The 23,145-nt window shown below is 37.9% G+C and overlaps 1 protein-coding gene across 1 annotated transcript in view; it reads left to right on the plus strand.

Moving 5' to 3' along the window:
- The window catches only part of MAMDC2 (MAM domain containing 2), a gene marked incomplete at its 5' end in the record, with an annotated part of 180,948 nt that extends 162,707 nt beyond the window's left edge, over nucleotides 1–18,241 (plus strand). The window contains 3 exons of the mRNA XM_079705840.1: nucleotides 12,286–12,545; nucleotides 17,908–17,992; nucleotides 18,129–18,241. Of these exons, the coding sequence (XP_079561966.1) occupies nucleotides 12,286–12,545; nucleotides 17,908–17,992; nucleotides 18,129–18,193 (410 nt within the window). The 3' untranslated portion in view covers nucleotides 18,194–18,241. The remainder of the gene's footprint in view (nucleotides 1–12,285; nucleotides 12,546–17,907; nucleotides 17,993–18,128) is intronic.
- Nucleotides 18,242–23,145: the final 4,904 nt, after the last annotated feature.

The following is a 23,145-nucleotide window of genomic DNA, read 5'->3' on the forward strand; positions in this document are numbered from 1 at the left end:
AAAAAGAGGGAGAGGACTCAAATCAATAAAATTAGAAATGAAAAAGGAGAAGTTAAAATGGACACTGCAGAAATACAAAGCATCGTGAGAGATTACTACAGGCAACTCTATGCCAATAAAATGGACAACCTGGAAGAAATGGATAAATTCTTAGGAAGGTATAACCTTCCAATACTGAACCAGGAAGAAATAGAAAATAGGAACAGACCAATCACAAGTAATGAAATTGAAACTGTGATTTAAAATCTTCCAACAAACAAAAATTCAGGACCAGATGGCTTCACAGGTGAATTATATCAAACATTTAGAGAAGAGCTAACACCCATCCTTCTCAAACTCTTCCAAAAAATTGTAGAGGAAGGAACACTCCCAAACTCTTTCTATGAGGCAACCATCACCGTGATACCAAAACCAGATAGAGATACTACAAAAAGGAAAATTACAGACCAATATCACTGATGAATATAAGTGCAAAAATCCTCAACAAAATACTAGCAAACAGAATCCAACAACACATTAAAAAGATCATACACCATCATCAACTGGGATTTATCCCCAGGATGCAAGGATTCTTAATATACACAAATCAGTCAATGTGATACACCATATTAACAAATTAAGTAATAAAACCATATGATCATCTCAATAGATGCAGAAAAAGATTTTGACAATATTCAACACCAATTTATGATAAAAACTCTCCAGAAAGTGGGCAGCAAGGGAAACTACCTCAACATAATAAAGGCCATATACAACAAGCCCAAAGCAAACATCATTCTCAATGGTGAAAAACTGAAAGTGTTTCCTCAAAGATCAGGAACAAGAAAAGGATGTCCACTCTCGCCACTCTTATTCAACACAGTTTTGGAAGTCCTAGCCTTGGCGATCAGAGAAGAAAAATAAATAAAAGGAATCCAAATTGGAAAAGAAGAAGTAAAACTGTCACTGTTTGCAGATGACATGATACTATACATAGAGAATCCTAAAGATGCCACCAGAAAACTACTAGAGCTGATCAATGAATTTGGTAAAGTTGCAGGATACAAAATTAATGCACAGAAATCTCTTGCATTCCTATACACTAACAACAAAAGATCAGAAAGAGAAATTAAAGAAACAATCCCATTCACCATTGCAACAAAAAGAATAAAATACCTAGGAATAAACCTACCTAAGGAGGTAAAAGACCTATACTCAGAAAACTATAAGACACTGATGAAAGAAATCAAAGAAGACACAAACAGATGGAGAGGTATACCATGTTCTTGGATTGGAAGAATCAACATTGTGAAAATGACTATACTACCCAAAGCATTTTTTGGACTACAGATTCAATGCAATCTCCATCAAATTACCAGTGGCATTTTTTACATAACTAGAACAAAAAATCTTAAAATTTGTATGGAGACACAAAAGACCCCGAATAGCCAAAGCAGTTTTGAGGGAAAAACATGGAGCTGGAGGAATCAGACTCCCTGACCTCAGATTATACTACAAAGCTATAGTAATCAAGACAATATGGTACTGGCACAAAAACAGAAATATATATCAATAGAACAGGATAGAAAGCCCAGAGATAAACCCACACACCTATGGTCAACTAATCTATGACAGAGGATGCAAGGATATACAATGGAGAAAAGACAGTCTCTTCAATAAGTGGTCTGGGAAAACTGTACAGCTACATGTAAAAGAATGAAATTAGAACACTCCCTAACACCATACACAAAAATAAACTCAAAATGGATTAAAGACCTAAATGTAAGATCAGACACTATAAAACTCTTAGAGGAAAACATAGGAAGAACACTCTTTGACATAAACCACAGCAAGATATTTTTTGACCCACCTTCTAGAGTAATGGATATACAAACAAAAATAAACAAATGGGACCTAATGAAACTTAAAAGCTTTTGTACAGCAAAGGAAACTGTAAACAAAATGAAAAGACAACCCTCAGAATGGGAGAAAATATTTGCAAATGAATCAACAGACAAAGGATTAATCTCCCAAATATATAAACAGTTCATGCAGCTCAATATTATAAAAACAAACAACCCAATCCAAAAATGGGTAGAAGACCTAAACTGACATTTCTCCAAAGAAGACATACAGATGGCCAAGAGGCACATGAAAGACTGCTCAACATCACTAATTATCAGATAAATGCAAATCAAAACTCCAATGAGGTATCACCTCATACCAGTCAGAATGGCCATCATCAGAAAATCTACAAACAATAAATGCTGGAGAGGGTGTGGAGAAAAGGGAACCCTCTTGCACTGTTGGTGGGAATGGAAATTGACACAGCCACTATGGAGAACAGTATGGAGGTTCTTAGAAAACTACAAATAGAATTACCATATGATCCAGCAATCCCACTACTGGGCATATACCCAGAGAAAACCATAATTCAAAAAGACACATGCACTCTAATGTTCATTGCAGCACTATTTACAATAGCCAGGTCATGGAAGCAGGCTAAATTCCCATCAACAGATGAATGGATAAAGAAGATGTGGTACATATATACAACGGAATATTACTCAACCATAAAAAGGAACAAAACTGGGTCATTTGTAGAGATGTGGATGGATCTAGAGACTGTCATACAGAGTGAAGTAAGTCAGAAAGAGAAAAACAAATATTGTATATTAACGCATATATGTGGAACCTAAAAAAATGGTACAGATTAACCGGTTTGCAGGGCAGAAATAGAGACACAGATGTAGAGAACAAACGTATGGACACCAAGGGGGGAAAGTGAGAGGGGGATGAATTGGGAGATTGGGATTGACATGTATACACTAATATGTATAAAGTAGATAACTAATAAGAACGTGCTGTATAAGAAATAAATAAATAAGAAGAATTTGGCACATGCCTCAAGGGAAGATTGCTCACTCTGCTGTGTGTATCATTTCTCAGAAAACTTGATCCTCAAGCCCGGGCTGCTTTTGCAGCCCTGAACTCCAGTTTTTATCATCCCACAGTGAGAACTGTTGGTTTCTCTGCCTCTTAGCTGCCCTCTGCTTAACTTCTAAACTGAATAGGCAAATGCCCCAGCAGGGAAAGCAGCTTGAAGAATGTTGAGTTCACTTCACTGACCTTCCCTTGTCTCAGGGATCTTGGCCCCTCAGGTTCTTGCTGCTTGGGAAGCTCTGTGACAACTTCAAAACAGATGTTTTCTAAAAAAAAAAAATATCCATTTTTAAAATAATTTTTCTCAGCAGAAGTGTAGGTCAGCTACAGGTTACTCAACATATCCACAAGGGGATGTCCCTGGTATTTCATTTTTTTATCATCATATATTTAAGAGCATGATTGTTAAAGTCAAAATTTGAAGACATTTGCTGTTTTCTTCTGCACTACAAACCAACCCATCATAATGTTTTTGAATGAGCTCTATGTGTCTCTGGTCTCTTTCAACCGTATTCTTTTGTTGATATTTCCTGGCTGTTCTACCCAAGGTCTTGCTGTATCTGATATTATGTTATTGCACGGTGTTCTGTCTTTGGCAAGGAGTAGTAGAAGCAGAATATTAAAATTTACATTTATGCTGCCTTTGGCTATGAACTGTCTGAGAGACTATTCTACTTCTTTCCCTTTATAACTCTCAATCTTGAGTAATAAATATTGGGGACAACTATCATAGTAAAAAAAAATACTGCAAATGCCTTTTAAATTTAATTATGGTAGAAACCACTTAACAATTACCTCCTATTTTTTATTTTTTATTTTTTCATTTTATTTATTTTTGGCTGCGTTGGGTCTTCATTGCCGCCTGCAGGCTTTCTCTAATTGCGGTGAGTGGAGGCTACTCTTCATTGCGCTGTGCAGGCTTCTCACTGCGGTGGCTTCTTTTGTTGCAGAGCATGGGCTCTAGGTGCGTGGGCTTCCGTAGTTGCAGCACGCAAGGTCAGTAATTGTGGCTTGTGGGCTCTGGAACACAGGCTCAGTAGTTGTGGCACACGGGCTTAGTTGCTCCGCGTCATGTGGGATCTTTGCAGACCAGGGCTCGAACCCATGTCCCCTGCATTGGCAGGCGGATTCTTAACCACTGTGCCACCAGGGAAGTCCACCTCCTTTTTTTTTAAAGAAGTGACTTACATAGTAAATGTACTTACTGTTGCTTAGATGAATGTCACTAGAATTTCTCTTCAGCAGGGATATGGTCTGAAGTAATAAGAAAATTTAATTGGCTTAGTAACAGTTCATAGATTTATAGGATGCTGGAGGTAGACAAGATCTTATAGATCAGTTAAGACAACATACACATTTTAAATATTAAAGCACTGAAACTCATTTAAAGTAATTTTAATTATTGTCTGCTTGGATCCTGGGAGAACAATAGCAAACCTGCCTGTGATTAGATGTACAATTTAAACAATAATGAAATTACATCCAAAAAGGTCTCCTATTGCCTGCATTGTTGAGTTTTTGCTATTTTTACATTTAGTCCTAACAATCTTTTCTATGTCTCTTTCTTCAAATACAGGCAGTAAAATAATGGCAGGGTACAAAAATGGCTGAATTTCTTATTCTATACTTTAATAAAGTAATAGGCTCAAATGCTGGACCAGCAACAGTATCTTTCTCTTTGATGACTGGAGGGTATTTGTTAGGTGTTAGTGACAGCAGAATCTTTTTTGAATGCAATGCATTCTGGGACTTTCAGAGGATATACCTGTACTCATATACTGCATTCTGCCTTTTTACTTCCCATCCTTAAAGCCTGTCAATTTACACTTGGAAGAACATATACAAGAGAAAATAGAAAGAGGAGAGGCATACAAAGCTATTTTACAGACAACTACATTAGATGGTCAGTAAATATATGTTCATTAAATTAAAAAAGGAAGTTCAGAAAGGCTATGATATAGTTTATTGTGTGTCTATCAGAATTAATACATCATCCTACATAGCAATTCCAAGGGAGCCATAGTTCCTGACTCACTAACTGCTGATGCAGTTTCCAATTCTAGGGTGTAGCATGGTGTATGTGGTCTAGTGGAAAGACCAATGGGTACACAGTGAGCTGACTCTTCCACTTGCTACCTGCATAACCTGGAAAATGGTCACATAACTTCTCTGAGCCTCAGTTTCCTCATGTGTAAAATAAATATAACAGTGGATGCCCTGCTAATCTCTTAGGGCTGCTGTGATGATTAACTGAGGTTATATTTCTGAAAGGCTTGATACTATATAAGCTCCACTGAAGTGAACGGTATTACTGTTTTTATAATGAGTGACTAGTTTACAAAATCTGATGCTCATCTCTGGGATACTTTCTTGGATTCGGTGTTTTGTGTCACTTGTGCTTTTATAAATAGAAAATCATGGCCTATGCTTACAAATAAAATGACTTAGTAGAAACCAGAATGTTTGGTAGACCTTAAACCAATGTCTTCCAGAGTACCACTGGGTAATTTAAGGGGTAAGTGGATGAATATTTTTGATAGTAATATTTATATATAAGAAAAATATACAATCAGTACAGCAAAACCATTATTTCACAGATTTATAGCTTGTTTTCTGTTTTCATGCTAACATGCAGTTTCCTATTTGAATAAATGGATTTAAGTAGCAAAACTGGAATCTATTTAAAGAAAAATATTAAATGAATAACAGTGCAGGTAGTGTGTGGATAAGTAAATATATATATCATGATGGTGGTATTTGTGTGACTGAAGTTGGGGAAACATTTTCAATGTTTAAGTCAGTCATCTCATAGAATATGTCATTCTACTAGAACAACAACAAAGACAAAAAAAAATTCTAGCTCCACCATTCGGTTCCTTATTTAATAAAATAATAAAGGCACTTGTGACAGATAAATCTTGATTTGCATTGAGCTAGGATGGACTCTGGCGGATTTGTCTATCCATTTCTTGTCACCATCTACTTGAGTAGCTCTATCCTGGCAGAATCAGAAAGTTCCCTGACACTAATGCTATTTATTTACAAGATAATGAAGACAAGTCTTAACCAAGTTCCAAGGGTTTTATTGGCTATTGAAATTGTATTAACATTTATATGATGCCATGCTGTCAGAATTCTTTTTAAACAATTGTTTTAGTTGCCCTGGAGTTTACATGGATTTTTGTGGCCAAAAGATAGTAGAATAAATAAAACAACAGATAGCTATGCAGTTTAGTGAGAAAATGCCTTCAACTGTAACATTTCCTAGCTCAGTGAGTCCACCAGTGAATAGATTAAAAGTCATGCAGTCCTGCCTCTCTTCTCCCTACCACCAAATCCTAGAAAAGTAGCTATTCATCTTTTTCTTCACAATTTCCAAAGAAAGAGACACCATCAGTTTCTTTTGTGGTACTATTCGGTGTTTCAATACATCTTCTGTACTTCTGGCAATTAAGTTCTCTTCCAACACGCTACTTACTAAACGTAGGAGTCTTATTCACTTCTAAGAACACCCCCTTCTTGTGTGGTAGAAATATCAATGATACATTAAAATACCAAATAATGACATTTATTTATAAAAGTGTGCTGTCAGACAAAAGAAATTCAAAATTATATATTTAATGTGTTGGTTATATAGCTAAAATTTAATAGCAGTCTCATTCAAGTCCTTGTCTTTTAAGAATTTTGGTACTAATATCCAGATATGTAATGATGCTACCCAACTAGGCTGTAACTATCGGGGCAATTAGCTCCAGATTATTAAAATCTCCAATCTCACTCAATCTTTTCATAACTTATCACACTAGTTTCTGATATTGTCAGACCCTACTTACACAAGAGAAGGCTTCTATGACAGGTTTTTTAAAAAAATAGTGGTAAAATATACATAACATAAAATTTACCATTTTAGGCATTTTTACATATATAATCCAGTGGCATTAAATACATACACCTTGTTGTGTAACCATCACCACCATCCATCTCCAAAATTTTTTTTCATTTTCCCAAACTGAACCTCTGTACCCAATAAATAATAACTCCTCCTTTATGACGGAGCTTTAAAAATCATTTAAAAGATATAGTAAAGAACAATTTTAGAGAGAAGCATTTAGCAGTTGTTCTTCCCAAAGCATTGATATCTTTTTTCCCCGATTGTTAAGAATCCTCTTTCAGCTTAATGAAGCAGCTATCTATTCATTCCACACGGCCCCCCACTCCTTCCTGGCCCTGGTGAGAGGAGGCTGCAAGACTAGAGGAACAGCTGCTTCACTGCTCCAAATTACAAATATGGTGTGTGTCTCAACACATCACAGCTGCTGAGCAAAGAACAGATGGGACCCTGATCTCCCAGTAGACCCATTGGAACCCCCGTCTTGAATGTTAAACAGTGATTCACAGAGAGAAAGTGATTTGTTTTCTCTAGTTAATAATCCCTTCCGCAGACTGGAATCCTTCATGTGCAGGAACATGTAAGCCAGTCTGAGGTTTCAGCGCTGGGGCTCCTGGCTCCAATCCCTAGCTTTTGTTTGCTGAGACAGACAGCATTTGGAGTTGGAATGTGGCAAAGCTTGTCAACACACAGGGCTTTTCTCTGCTTTCCAAACACATGTGAGGCAGACTGGCTCTCTGTGAAGCTGTGATCTTTTCTGGGGAAAGGAAATGTCACATGCAAGTCAAGAAGAAAACATATTTGGAATCAAGAGAAATAATTGGTCTGGGTGTCAAAGGGACAAATTCTGATTAGTTGACAAAGATGTTACAATTATTTTTAGGTATAGATGTTGATCTAGATTAGTCTAAATCAGTATTGCCTTATGGAATATGCATATGTGCTTAAAGTAGAAACCGTTTAAAAAAAACAAACAAACAAACCTGAAGGATTTTTGGAACGGTCAGCATTACTCAAGAAAAGCAGACTGGTGCCAGTGCCCCGGAAAGGCACAGTTATACTGACACTCCCCTGGATGTTACCCCTCTCTTCCAAAAGCAGCACAATTACACATGTCAAACACCTTAGGAGCTTTCCTTTCATCTTTCATGGTACTAAACACAACAATCTCTGGAACTGGAAACCTTAGGTAATGGCTTCAGTCAGATACCCAAGACCCAGAGACGCATGAGCTGAAAGCATTACCAGAGTAATGCTTCATCCAGTTGAGGCTAAATGATTAGTGCACAGTATTCACGAAAGAAAAAATTCAATTAGATAATCCTGGAGGTGATTAGAGGTTTACCTCTCTTCCAGGACCTCACACTATTTTGGCCAGGACTCATGTCGTTATCACTGGGATGCACACTAACTAATCACTAGACGGGAGATACATCTGGGTCATCTCTCACTTATGATGGATCTATTGCTTCCTTTCCACTCTGAAAAGACTTCATGTTTTAGACCCCAATAGTCTCTACTTTCCAGTTTCCCAGTGACAGCGTCTTTCACAGGAGCCCTCCCCGCCCCACAATTGAGTGTTTCATCTTTAGCCAAGGTCCTTTTCTTAGGATTCAAGTAGGCTTTTGAGTGCCCCAAAGCCAGGCACCACAGTTATTTTTCTTTGGCTTTCTTCTTATTTACCTAAGAATTATTTCTGGAGGAAATATTTTTTAATTTAAACATGCATTAAAGTAGGGTTTCAGTTCACTGTGCTATACTAACTTATGTATAGGATAGTATGGAATACCTTTGTGCATAGTAGATGATAAACCATGATCATTTCATGCTTTGACCTTATTTTCCATGGAATTAAATTAAATACACCCTTCTGTAAGGATTTCGTGTATCTGTATTTGTTTATATCTAGCCTCGCTCAAGTTAGGAAATATTAGAGAAAAGAACCATAAAATTTCCTCTCATTGCTAAAGGTGTAAAAGTCCCAGTGCTTCTTGTGTAGCAACTTTACTGCCAGTGAAAGAATGAAGATAATGAAGTTAAGAATGTATGTTTGGTTAAAAAATACATCAGATGGTGTGGAACTAGCTTGAGAACACTTGCTTTGATATGACTTTAATTTTATCAAAACTTGGACTTGTTCCAGCTTTGCCTTGGAGCATCCTAGTCAAGTACATGTCTCATTGCTAAGATCCTCATGCAACTGGAGGGACCTTGGTAGAGCCATGTGCTTTGGAAATGGTCAAACTGGTCTGTGGCTTAGAGCTGTGGAAAAACTTCATTTGTTCATTCAACAAATATTTATTGAGCATCTACTATGTTCCAGGCACTGTTCTAGGACCTGGAGGCATAGTGAAGTAAACAAGGAAATATCTCTGCCTTTGTGTGTTCCAGAGGAAGGAGACAAACATAAAAAATAGGAAAATCATACAGTGTGTTAAGAGGCAGTTAAATGGTGTGGGAAATAATAAATTAGGGTATAGAGAAAGAGGGGTGCCAGAGGAAGGGAATTGCTATTTGAAATGGTGTAGTCAGAAAAGGTAATATCTGAGCAAAGAGTTAGAGGTGAGAGAGTGAGACCTGAGATTATATGAGAGAAAAGCCATTCTAAGCAGAGCTTAGCACACACAAAGGCCATGAGGTGGTAGTATACCTACTGTATTCCAGGAACAGTAGGGAACTCAGTGTGACCACACAACCCAGAGTGAGTGAGGAGAAAGGTGGTAGGAATCAGAGAGCTAAGAGAATGAGCAGGAGATCGTATGGGGCCCTAAACATTTTCAGGCATTCAGCTCTCACTCTGAGTGAAATGCTGAGCCAATGGAAGGTTTTGAACAGAGGAATGGTAAAATTTAGCTTTTGTTTTAGAAGGTTTACTGTGGATGCTATGTTGAGATTAGATTGCAGAGAACAAGGGTAAAAGCAGGCAGACTAGTTGGGAAGTGTTGTATTAATCCAACTGAGAAATGATACTGGCTCAGACCAGGGGGTAGCAATGGAGGTGGTGAGGAGAAAAATGACTGGATTCTGGACATATTTTGAAGGTAGAACCAACAGGAATTCCTGACCATCTGGATGTGAAGAGTGAGAGAAGGCGAAGAGTGGCATATGATGGCCAGGTTTGGGGCCTGGTCAACTAGAAAGGGTAGGATAGGCTTTAGGGCAAGGCTGTTAGGAGCCTCGTTTTGATCATGTTCAGTTTGAGATGTCTACTTGACAATATGTGGAGATGTCTATTAGGTACTTTAAATAAACAAGTCTGGATTTCAGAAAAGAGGTTGGAAATTTAAATTTGAGATATGACAACACAGAGCATTTAAAGCCATGAAACAAGATGAGATCACCAAAGGAGTGAGTGAGAACAGGGAAGTTCAAAAACTGGGCCTTGGAGCACTCCAGGGTCAAGAAGTCAGAGAAGAAAGGGTGAACTAGCAAAGGAGTAAGCAGTGAGGTGGGGGAAAAACCAGGAGAGGCCAGGTTCCCACAGACCAAGATAAGAAAGTCCTTCTAGGAGGCAGGAGTGATCTACTCTGTCCAATGCTACTGATGACAAGAATGACAAGGACTGAAAATTGACCACTGGTTTTAGTAATGAGGATGTCATTGGTGAGCACACCAGAAACATGACAATATTTTCCCAATATTTTAGAGCAGACCATGGGGATGACTGGTTGACGAAGCCCACACCCCATGACTCTGATTGCCCAGTTTTTCAGGGTGATAACTTTACTGAGTGAAACGCTGGGGGAAGGGGTTGCACAGTGCACACTATTTGATAAGACCAAATTGGGCAGGACTCTTTCTCCCACCCTTCTAATAGCATGTAGGATTCTCAGGTCTTTACGGAAATGAGGGAAAGGAAGAGGAGGAGTGCCTTGAAGGAGCATAGGTGGAGCTTCTGATCAATTCTGGTTGGGGTATCTCAAGCACTGCCTTTTGGGAAATGAATAGACCTCACTGATTAAACTTCAAACTATAAAGATGCTCTAGAAGCCATTTCATTTGCATGCATTATTTGGGATCTCTTTTTTCCCTCAATGTGGCCATTCATTTCTGCGTGAAATAATAGATAACACTATGTAAAAATTATTTTTACATTGTGTATGTAAAAAAATCAATACTGGCAAAGAAGACAATGAAATCACATACAAAAACCTGTGCATATTTTTTCAGGTAGAAGAGATATAAACTTTTCATCAAATGAGCAAAGATTAAGAGCTACTTATGTAGAGTGCAAGGCTTTTTTTAAAATGAGCCACAGGTGCACAGAATTATATTATGGCTGTATTATTCTACAAATTACTATTAATATATTGCCTGTTTCAGTAGCTTCATGGTAATTATTTAATACCAACCAGCTCTATTTGTGGGGGGTGCTGATCTGTAGTTATGTCCCATTTCTGTGGTGTAAGTACTTCCATCATGACCCATTTCAAACTACCAGTGTGAAGCCATTTGGACCTACCAACAGAAATCACACAATTGATTGTTGGTGGAAACAGGCTCCAACACACCACTGCCTTATTTACATGTGAACTAATTCTGCTTCTGCCTGAAACCAGCAAATTAAAAAGCAAACTAAAGTTAGGAAAGGAAAATGGAAATGTAAAGTGTTATATAATTAACATGTATATGATGTATAGTATATAGTATAAGATACATAATATATAAAATGTCATATATAATTATATTAAATATTATATAATTATATTTTCAAGAAGTGTCACAGAAAACCTCAGGAAAGAGGGCAGGACAGGAAACTCATATTTGAATATGTATTACATGTGAGCATATGTCACACACATTATTTAATTCTCACAACTCTGTAGCACAGGTTTATTAATCCTTATTTTAAATTGAAGATAGGTTCAGAGAGGATAATCCATTAGACCACAGTCACACAGACAACAAATGTTAGAGCCAAGACTTGAACCCAGATTTACCTGACTATTCCCCTAGACCAATGTCTACAAGCTCAGAATATTGTCCACGAATTAGTAGGATAAATTCTGATATGTTAATTGCCAGCTCAGTGGCACAATACTAGTATATTTATTACCTCCTGTATATTAAACTGAATTCTAAATTATTACATGAAAACACTTATTTTGATGGTCTAAATTTTGTAGCATATTTATCCTCCTTGGATTATACATATTCTCCAAAATTATAAAATCCTTTATCAGTACTGTAGTCAAGTCATCCACTGACTCTGATTTGTTTCCAAGAACACTACTCAAAAGAGAAAGAAGAGGGGAGGGATAAATAAGGAGAATGGGATTAAGAGATACAAACTGCTACACATAAAATAGATAAGCAACAAGGATTTACTGTACAACACAGGGAACGATATTTAATATCTTGTAATAACCTATAATGGAAAATAATCTGAAAAAATATACATGTATATATAAGAGAAAGAAGCGAATATAATTAGCGTCCTTTTTAACAATACCTGATGTTGCATTGCTGTCAAGGCTACTACATGTACATCGAGGCTTCCCACATGGTGTACGGACAAAAAGCACAACTCTTGTCCAGGCCTCTACGAGGAGTCACTGGAAAACACTGCTTGACTTTTTTCTACCACATGTATGGAGCAGGGACTGGCCTCCTGAATGTTTATTTGAAAAAGGAAGGTGACAGTGAAGAGTCTCTCTTATGGAGAAGAAGAGGTGAGCAGAGCATCTCCTGGCTACGAGTGCTGATTGAATACACCTGTGAGAGGCGACACCAGGTAAGCCAAAAGAGATAAGAATCATGTGATGGGAAATGTTCCTTTAACCTTCTGATGCTCTTTCTTTTTCTTGCTACCATCAAGAATGTTTTGTTCTTTTTCAGGGTCATAGATAAAGGCAGTACTTGTTTAAGAGTAAAAATAATTAGTCTGTATTGACTGAACCTAAGCAGTGAATGGGAAATTAGGCAGAAAGAGAAAGCTTTGGGTATTTATGCATAAAGTGATTTTTGCAACTCAGTGATGAAAGTGTATCTATTTTTGTCATGGTGCATTATGAGTGTCAAGTATATTCTGTGTATCCTGCAAACCTCCAAAACAGAGTCTCTCTTTCTTCTAAACATGGTGTTACCTAATTAGTTGTTGCAGCTGCATCTTTCACTCATCATTAGCCACACGCAAGGGCTTTTGTTGTAAGCTTCTATTTAACAGAGTATGTGGTCCAGAGTAAATTTTTAAGCCTCTGTCCACACGATGCAGAAGAAACTAGCCTTGATCCTATGTCCTGGGTCTCCCCTTGGGTCTTCTCACGGGCGGTAGAAGACCTCCATCCTACAGGATCCCAATTATAAGGGAATCTGGACAGCAATAAGAAAGAGGCTTTTCAATTCCAATGGGTGAGACTGAGCAGCCAGTTAGTCTAGAAATCAGCAGCAGCCTCCTGAAATCCACTGACTTCTCCTGCCTACCGTGAGCCAAGGCTCCAGAAAGTTCTGGGGAGATAACATTAGACCCCTGACTATTCCTGAAATTGCTCTATAGAATTCCAGGTGTGACCTTCAGCTAAAAGCCCTACTTCCTCCTCATCCTTGCTTCTGGACCAGCACCCCTCAACTTTAACCACTGGCCGTTTGGTTTAAGCAAATCTTAAAGGAAGATTTAAGGAAGAAGTATCCAAAAGAAAGACATTATTTTACACCACCCCTTAACCAAAATTAATTTTCTGCAGATCTAAATGGGAGTGAATTGCAGAAGCTCAGGTGACCAGGTTACAGTGCCATCTAGGGTGCTGGATTGCTAAGAACAAATGACAGAGGGAAGATGAGCCATTATTTACGGTTGGCCCATTATCTCGGCATGGATAAAATTATCTAAAACTTTAGCAAAGAAAAAAAGCCCCAGGAATAATTTTGATAGTGATTTAATATCTGCTTACAGAAGGAAAATGGATCACTCAGGAGCTTATTTATATCACTGATCATCATTCAGAGATGATGAATTAATTTTTTAGGCTATCAGGGCACTCATACTTGTACCCTATTCAAATGTCCTCAAAGTGTGGTCCTGAGACCAGCAGCAACACCTGAAATGCATATGCACCTAATATGAAATTCACCTGAAATACACATTCTGAGGCCCCACCTCAGAACTACTGAACCAGAAACTCTGGGGATTAGGGCCCTGAAATCTATGTTTTAACAAGCCTCCTGGTGATTCTGATGCACTCTAAAGATGAAGAATCTCTGTTATTGGATGAAACGAATCTGAGTCTCTCAGGTGGAGCCTGAGCACTGATGTTTTTTAAAACCTCCAAATGATGCTGATGCAGAAGAGCTCTAGAATTTGAGTTCTATGGAACAGGTGACTTCCCAGCATCTAACCTGGGGGCCAGGTACAGGTCCTTGCATATACTAGACTTGCTAGGTGGCTTGTTGTTTGAAAATATTTTTGAGCACAAAGTAGTGAGGCAGCTGGGGTGGCATCTTGGGGTGTTCAAGTTCAAAGGTGAGGAATGACCTGAGAGGCTTTCAGCTCTCAATTTGGAAAGAAGATTCCAGACCATTCCCTTTGGCTCAGAATGGAACAGATATGAATCTGCCATGAGGAATTTTCTTCTTGATTTTGTGATTCCCTCAGGACTGCCTGGAGACCACGATGAACTAGCTTCTCCAAAACATCCTAGTGTCTATGTCTAATAAAACACAGAGACACTCATGTGCACATGGCCATCTTCTATGTGCCTGGTACTTACTGTGCTGAGAGCTGTGCATGAGTTCTTACAATTGATATTATAGCTCCTCTTTAAAGATGGGGAAAACTAAATGTCCAGCTGGCAAGTGGTGGAGTGAGAACTCAATCCCAGATCTGACTGGTTCCAAAGTTTGTATCCCTAAGCCACTGTTCTACGTTCCCTCCCACCATAGAAGTCCCAAAATACACTCATTGCCCTGGGTGCCACAAGCACTGAGTGATCTTGGAGAAATGTTATCCTCTCTGAGACTGTTTATACATTTTCAAAATAGGGTAATAATGCCTGCCGTGCTGATATCACCAGAGTTAGAGTGAGGGTCCAATGAGATTATGTTTGTGAAAGGGTTTATAAACTTTAAAGTACCAAACTATAAAAAGATACTATTATTGTTTCTAAAAATATATTGTCTCCCAGATCTCTCTGGTCTTCATAACCATGGCAAACCTGGTAATCTCAATAGCTACATCAGGCATCCAGATTGAGATCCTATAGTATAAGGCCAAAATATCTCCTTTTAATAAATATTTATTGACCATTTACTATTTTTAAGTACCAAGGATACTGCAATGCACATAGCATAGAGTTGCTACTCTTTTTTAGTTTACATTTTAGTGGTGGAGAGGTAGAAAATGTGAAACAAAAATATACAATGTAACATCAGGTGTTAATAAGCACTATGAAAAAGAATAAGTCAAGCTGATCAGGTAATGAGGTCAAAGAAGTATCAGGGAATACTCATGTAAGGCCTTGGGTGACATGGTAGAGTTTGAAATTTATTCCAAAAGCAATGAGAAACCATCAGATGGCTTTAAGGTAATACGGTCTGATTTATATTTTAAAACGATCACTCCGGGTACTACATGGACAGTAGGCTGCAGTGAAGTAGACTCGAGTGGTGGGTTGGGCTGTGCAGCAGAGGTGAGATGTCATCAGAAGCCCACAGGACTTCCTTCCTTGTGGAATGTGGGGTTTGAGAGAAAGAGTCAAGATGACCTCAAAGTTTTTGACCTGAGCAACTGCTAGAGTGGAGTCGCGCTCTTGGTTGAGATGAGGAAGACCTTAGGTGGAGCAGATCTGGAGGAGTGAGGGCGGTATGTGCAGGAGGGAAATTAACAGTTGGTTTGGTCTGGTTTGGTTTTTTTTTTTTTTTTTTTTTTTTTTTTTTTTTGTGGTATGCGGGCCTCTCACTGTTGTGGCCTCTCCCGCTGCGGAGCACAGGCTCCGGACGCGCAGGCCCAGCAGCCATGGCCCACGGGCCCAGCCGCCCCGCGGCATATGGGATCCTCCCAGACCGGGGCACGAACCCGTATCCCCTGCATCGGCAGGCGGACTCTCAACCACTGCGCCACCAGGGAGGCCCTGGTTTGGTTTTTGATGTGCAAAGCTTTTGATGTCTATCAGACATCCAAGTGGGTGTGTCAAGTAAAAAATAGGCTATGAGACTGGAGATCAGGAAAATGCACAGAACTAGAGAAGTAAATGTGTACATCACTAGTGGTGGTGGGCAGGTGTAGGTGATTTTTAGAATGCTGTAGTACTGCCGTCATTTGAGATTTATCCTATAGGGGAAATACCTGGGTGGCCTCTGGATGATATTCCAGTCATCAGATTTTTTTTCTTTGTAGAAAAAAATCCATTAAGTGGCAAAATTTTAATCATGTCCTTTCCTAAGGGATTTATTAAAGTGCTAAGCAGAACCTGACTCACCATTGATCAAAAACACAAAATGATTTTATTTCCTTTGGATTCCTTGCTTACTTTTCCTCCTCTGCTCTCAGGTGTTTTCCTCCCTGATTTCTTATATTCTGATACCATTGAAAGAGACTGTTAGACAAATTCTCAGCTCAGTGAAATATTTATATCATTCATATTGTTCATTATACTGCCTAACATTTAGTAGGAATTATTATGTGCTGGGTACTGAGCTAAGACCAGGTCTTCAAATTTTCTTATTCATGGTACCCTTAACCTCAGTAATTTTTTTCCTGGTGCCCCTACACCAAAAGATAGCTAATGTTCCATTTATCAAGTAGTGGAGTCCCAACAATAAGTATTTATGTGCTAACGACTTAGTAACCTTTTGAAAAAAATAATATACTTAAACTGAAAGAAAAAATAATATTTTTTATCTAATTCTAAAATAACCACCAATTATTTAATAGAGTTTCTACAGATACAAATAGGGGAATAATACAAAGGGGTAATCATGATGCTATAAAATGGTGATCACTCAAATATGAAGGAAATTCAAAGGAGAGGATTGTATGAAATCAGGTGTTTGGCCCAACCGAAGACAATTCAGGATATAATTCTATCAGGTGATTTTCCTATTATACTTCCATTGCAGAGGTGGAGGTCAAAAAACAGATTTTACTGTTGTCCAGAAAACCAAAACACTTATTGACTATACTCATATATTCTCCTATCAAGATGTGTTAGGACATTTTTTCCTCTTTTTGCCATTTATTTGGCTTCTTGTTTAGGGTGGTATCTTTAGAATTTCTATTAATGTTATTTTGCAACATTTCCATCGTTAAAGCTTCTTTGAGTCATTCATTTCAAGATAGTTTAATATGCTTATTAATTATCCACTTTATAGTCTCTGATTTAGTTTAAATCATAAACTAGTCCAATGGGGAGTAATTTGCTCATAAAATGAGTAGAGCAAATGTGTCTCCTGGATGATTTTCATTACCTACAAGCCTCCTTGTAGTATTCGGTGGTTTATTAACCATTATCAGAGCAGCCTTAGAGCTGGTAATATGATCTATTTTCCTTAGAACCTGAATATTTGATCAGTTATTTTCTTCTAGGATCTAAAGTCATGAAACTGGTTTCCTCTTTTTCTTGGGCTGTGTCTTGGACGTTATGGTATTTAACATGATAAGTGATCCATTGTCTTTCTGGTAAATTTAATTATTATATGTTGCTGTTCATACTTGGGTCTCATCCGTCAGTTTAATTCTCCCACCTAGTACTAGTATGAAGGTAGATTTAGGGAGAGCCTAAGGAAGCTTAGGCTTCTGGGCCCCTCACTCTCATAGGCCCTGTGAGTACCGGGAGTAGAATGTCCTAGGTGGGCAGGGAAACCAGGTCACCACCAGGAGGCATTTCTAGGTGGGCATTTCTGGGAGATTGCCTAAAAATGTCTCAGAAGAAAGGAACTTGAATCTCCAAGGCTCCAGTAGTTTTTGTGAATTTCTTTAAATTTCAAATAAATATTCCCTTTTGTACCTAAATTTGAATTGGTGATTTTGTATTCTTTTCCTGAAAGGGGGCCCCTGAGAACAATCTAGGCTTCCAGACCCAAACAGCCTGGATTTGCCCTTGACCAGCGTTGTTTCATCAGGATGACTCTATTTCTAAATTCAAAACTTCATTATTTTTCAGATAATTTTTGAAGCCATTCGGGGAGTGTCAATAAGAAGTGATATTGCCATTGATGATGTTAAATTTCAAGCAGGATCCTGTGCGGGTAACAATATTTTTACAATTATATGTTTGACTGAAAAGGGATTTTGCAATAGTCTCAAATCATAAGAATGCAAATTAAGTATTTTCTGCAATAAAAATAGAGAAAACTATTATTGTCTATTTGTCTTTCCTGACAGAAATGGAAGATATAACTCAGCAGTCATCAGGATATTCTGAGGACTTAAATGAAATTGAATATTAAGGAATGATCTGAATCGGATTAACTAAACAAAGCCATACCTCTCTTCAATCAAAATGAAAAAAAAAAAAGAAGACAAATGAATACTGGACAGTCTTAACCATTTCATAAGTTATAAAATGACTTCGGAGCACTCTTTTTCATTACTTTTGCAAAAAATACTGACTCAGGGCTTTTTTTTTTTTTTTTCTTTTTGCATATGACAACTGTTACTAGAAGTACAGGCTGCTGTTTTTGCCTAGATCATTCATCTTAATTTTGGTACCAGTTAAAAATACAAATGTACTATATTGTAGTCATTTTAAAGTATGCAAATAAAGGGCACAATCAAAATGAGGTGTGCTCACTTAAATCTGCATTCAGTGAATGTACTGGGAGGAGAATAGGTCTTGTGGGTTTTCTTTTGAAGTTCAAGTATCATAAATATTTTTGAAGTAATAATGTGAGGTGTCAGTAATATCTGCAGAATGAATGCAGCTTTCACAGTAACAAGTTAATCTAAGAAAATAGTCTTATTTTCTATGTTTTATTCATAGAAATGGAGTATTAATTTTTAAATATTTTTACCATATGTGATAACAAAGGATCTTTCATGAATGTCCCAAGGTATAAGTCAGTATTAATTAATGCTGTATTACAAGGCAATGCTACCTTCTTTTTTCCCCCTTTAAACTACTTTTGAAAGTCACTCTGAACACTTGGATAGAAATTGCACTCTTTTTTTGTAAAGCAAGCTTAAAAATGTTTATGTACACATACCCCCAGATTTTTATAATGTGTTAAACAATTTTACTGATTTTTAAAATAAATGTTTTGGTAATATTTTGAGTAATATGAATTCAAGCAGATATACTAGACTACTGCCTTTTATTTACATGTTTAGAAAATTGTATATACATATTTGTATACCCAAATGGCTGTTATGAAATTACAATTACCTAATAAAAAATAATTTGAAAATCTCTTCACTAATAATTAACTTTTTTCAACATTATTTTTCTTTATCAGAATATCTTCACTGTATAACTGCCAATTCTAATTTGAATCTCTACTCTGCCACACTTAAATGCTTCTTAAGCCTTTTTATTTGTGACATAAGCATTGCAAACATGGATGCAGTAATTAATTTTTAAGGAGTGTTTTATTTCACATAATCTGAATTTTCTCCCAAATTTTATCTTATTAGAATGTAAACTCTGTGAAGACAACAACTCTTTCTTGTTTTATTTATTATTTTAGTTTCAGTACCCAGAAGAATGTCTCGGTATATAGTAGGTACTCAACAAATAAATACTTGAATGAATGAATGAATGAATGAATTTAACCCACCAAACATCCCCCAAAGTGGATATATTATTATCCCTTTTTATAGATAAGGAAGCCAAGGTGCAGAAAAGTGAAAAAATTACTTAAGATTTCACCACTGTTAAGTGGAGAAATTTAACAGTCAGGTCTCTCTGACCCTAAAGCCCAAACCTCTTAATTGCTTTGTGTGGCCAAAAATCCACTGTGCTCATGCATTTGGGAGGTTTTCCCACTCAAGAATGTCAAAACCCGTAAATTAATCTGTAAAAAGCATTATAGCTCCTCAAATGCCGCATTACTTAGAAAACAAAAGATACTCCACTATACAAAATAAACATCCTGAAGTTCATGGAGAAAATAAACTTTTATAGTAAAGCAAAATTTTGTAACTCAAATTCTTTCTATTTATGATGGTTAATTACCTATGGGGGGACATCCCTAAACAGAGTTGAAACACTGGGGAAGGAAGATTTCAAGATGTTGACTAATTCATCAGCATATTAGACATTATAATTTCTTCAAAGCATTATTCCTGTCCAGAGCTTAGTTATATTTGCTGAATAAAGAACTGAAGATTGTGTCAGGACCTAACACGGTATGTAGTGCATAATAAGGGATTTATAATATGTGGTGAAGGAATGAAGTCATTCATCAGACTCCTTGCTTACAGATTACATAAATCCATGGTAATAATCATTGCTAACATTTATTGAATACTTATTATTTTCAGACATTTTTCAAAGACCTTTACATGTATTTGCTCATTTAATCCTACAACAATCCGTGAGGTAGAGCTAGTGATATTTCCATTTTGTAAGTAGGAAAACTAAATCTGTCCAAGTTCAGCAGCTAGTGTAGGGCTTGGCTTTGTACCTTGGTCTGCTTCACTGTTCTTGAAAAAAAGAAACAACAGGCCCAAAACAGAGTCACTCGTGCTAAGTGCCACATCAGCAAACCAAGACTTAGTAGGTAACCTAACTGCAGTTATAACCTCCCCTAGGATTGTAGTCTTAACGGGTCAGTCTGGAATTTTCTGGTCAGCACCAATGAGGTAATCAGCCACAGAGGCCCTTCCCATCCCTCACAGGAAGATGAAGTAATCCACTCTCTCCTTTTCCCTTTCCCCTCCTGTCTATAAAAGCCTTCCACTTTATACAACTCCTTGGAGCTCTTCTCTACTTGCTAGATGGGCTGCTGCCCAATTCATGAATTGTTCAATAAAGCCAATTAGATCTTTACAATCGGCTCATTTGAATTTTTACTCAACACTGCCACACCTGTGCTCTAATCCTCACAAGACTGTCTCCTGAACCTCCTAGCTCTCCTACCAACTCCATCCCCAATACCAAAGTTTCCAAGTTTCCCTCACTCAAGAGGATTTATTGGCTACCAAAATTGCTCTGAAGGTTGCCAAACCAGAGATACTACTTGGAGCACTAGCTTTGGGAAGTGGGGTGGGGAGTAGGGGCTGGGGGCTAATTACTGACTTAGGGCAAAAAGGGAGGAGGTAACTATTACCAATTGTTGCTGAGAAACAACCTGAAGTTCATAGAAGAGAAGAGAGGAAGTGGAAGGTGAGCAGATGAACTTACCCTCCCTTACTCATGCCCCTTTTGCAGGATTCACTGATTGGATGCTTCTCTTCCTTTTGCAGGTTGCCTTGGCCTTCGTTATAACTGTACTTCACCTGGACGAAAATATGCAAGAACGGTAAGCACAGTATAGTTTCCTCAGGTTTAGAAATGCCCCAGGGGAAGGCATACTAGCTAATAAATACTGCTTAACCATTTAAACCCAGGGTTAGCATTTATTCCAATTCTCACCTAAATACACAAGTCCGTCAGATGGAAACTACTTTTTCACACAAATTGCCTTTTCTCCTATAATTTGCTGTCTGGGTTGGAGATTACGTATAGAAAGGAGCAAAGGAGAGGCTACTGGGAAAATAGTGACTCTGATGCAAGGTCTGGCTTAATGTGGAAGAAGAAAATGTTTAGCAAAGATTTGTTGAGAAATTTATGCTCCAGGCATTATACTAAGCATGGAGATTACATGTTAGTGAGGAAAATAGAGATGTAAACCTGTCAGCACAATCAGAGCGCTAAGTTCGATGAGACCAGATGCCCAGGGAGGGCTTAGGAGGGGCATCTGACGAGGGCAGGACAAGCCTCCAACTGCAGTCTGGGCAAAGCGGTGAGAACAAGCAGTAACACAGTGTTCCGGGTGCCCGATGTCTTATGTCACTCTCTGGGGGCTAAGGCATGGGTTTTTTGACTTCTTCTCATGCAAGGGACTTGTTTTCCTGTGTCATTTAACCAGAACGGGGGCCGGTTGGGGTGGGGGCAGGGTTTTTGTACTGGTCATTCTAATATTGCGGCATTTTCAACACGTGGATTACTATAAAGAGGGGAAACATAGTGATTTAAGTGCACGGTTTCCAGATTCAGGCTGTCTCAGTTTAAATCCTGGCTTTGCCACTTATAGGCTTTGTGACTGAAAGCAAGTCACACCATCTCTGACTCCTATTACTAATCTGCAAAATGGGATAAATACTTGTCTCTACTTCTTAAGGGTGCTGTAAAGATTAAATGAAAATAATACATACAAGCCCTTAGTGTCTGACACACAAAAGCCTTTCTAGTTCATATTACAAGGGTTGAGTGAAATCTTTGGATAAATCAGTTATTTTTATGTATCCTTTCTCTACAAAGGAATTGTGAGTTTATAGTGCCATCTTAAGGATAAAGCAACCATATGATTTTGTCATTTTATCATCTTTTTTTTTTTATTATTACTCGCAATACAAGGCTCATTTTAACCAGCACCTGGGCAATGCCCACTTTGCCCTTCCTATTCCAGCCGTTGTTAATGGTTCTTCTTTGCTGCTTACCTGTATTCATACCCCTCGCAAGATTTATCATGCTAAACCTAAATTCCTGCTTTTACGTCCATCTCCTCAAGAATGGTTGCATATTCAGTTATGTACCTACTCTGCCTAGCATACTCAACAAATATTGCTGAACTAAATAAACAAATTGCCAATAAAGGCATTTAGTTTAGTACAAATATGTGTGTGGATTCCAAAAATCACGAAGGATATAAAGATTCTCTTTGGTCCATCAAAATTTCATGGTCTGGAAATCCACACACTAAAAATTTAACTTAAAAATATGTCACTGGCCACCTGGGGCACCTGGTAAAAACAAATATAAAGCTTCTTTGGAAGGCCATGCATTCAACCCAGGCTGTACAAGTTTCCCATGTATAAAACTGCATGGAAGGACTCACAATCCAAAAGCACAAAACATTTAGTGGAATAGTCCACTAGAAGCACAAATCAGCTGCCAATAAACAGCATAATTAGATACCCAAGACTTCATGGCCCCCATCCAGCTGTGCCATCACTCTAACGTCTCTGACCCTCTTGCCTCCCTCTTATAAGGACCTTTGTAATTGTATTGGGCCTACCTGGATGGTCCATGATGATCACCCCATTTCAAGATCTTTAATTTAATCACATCTGCAAATTCCCTTTTGCCATGGAAGGTAATATATGCACAAATTCCAGAGATTAGGATGTGGGCATTTTTGGGGAGCCATTATTCTGCCTACCACAATTTTCTTTTGTTATTAGGTCAGATCTCTTTAAA

Source organism: Hyperoodon ampullatus (assembly GCF_949752795.1).
Source record: "Hyperoodon ampullatus genome assembly, chromosome: 6".
NCBI classification, from domain to species: Eukaryota; Metazoa; Chordata; class Mammalia; order Artiodactyla; family Ziphiidae; genus Hyperoodon; species Hyperoodon ampullatus.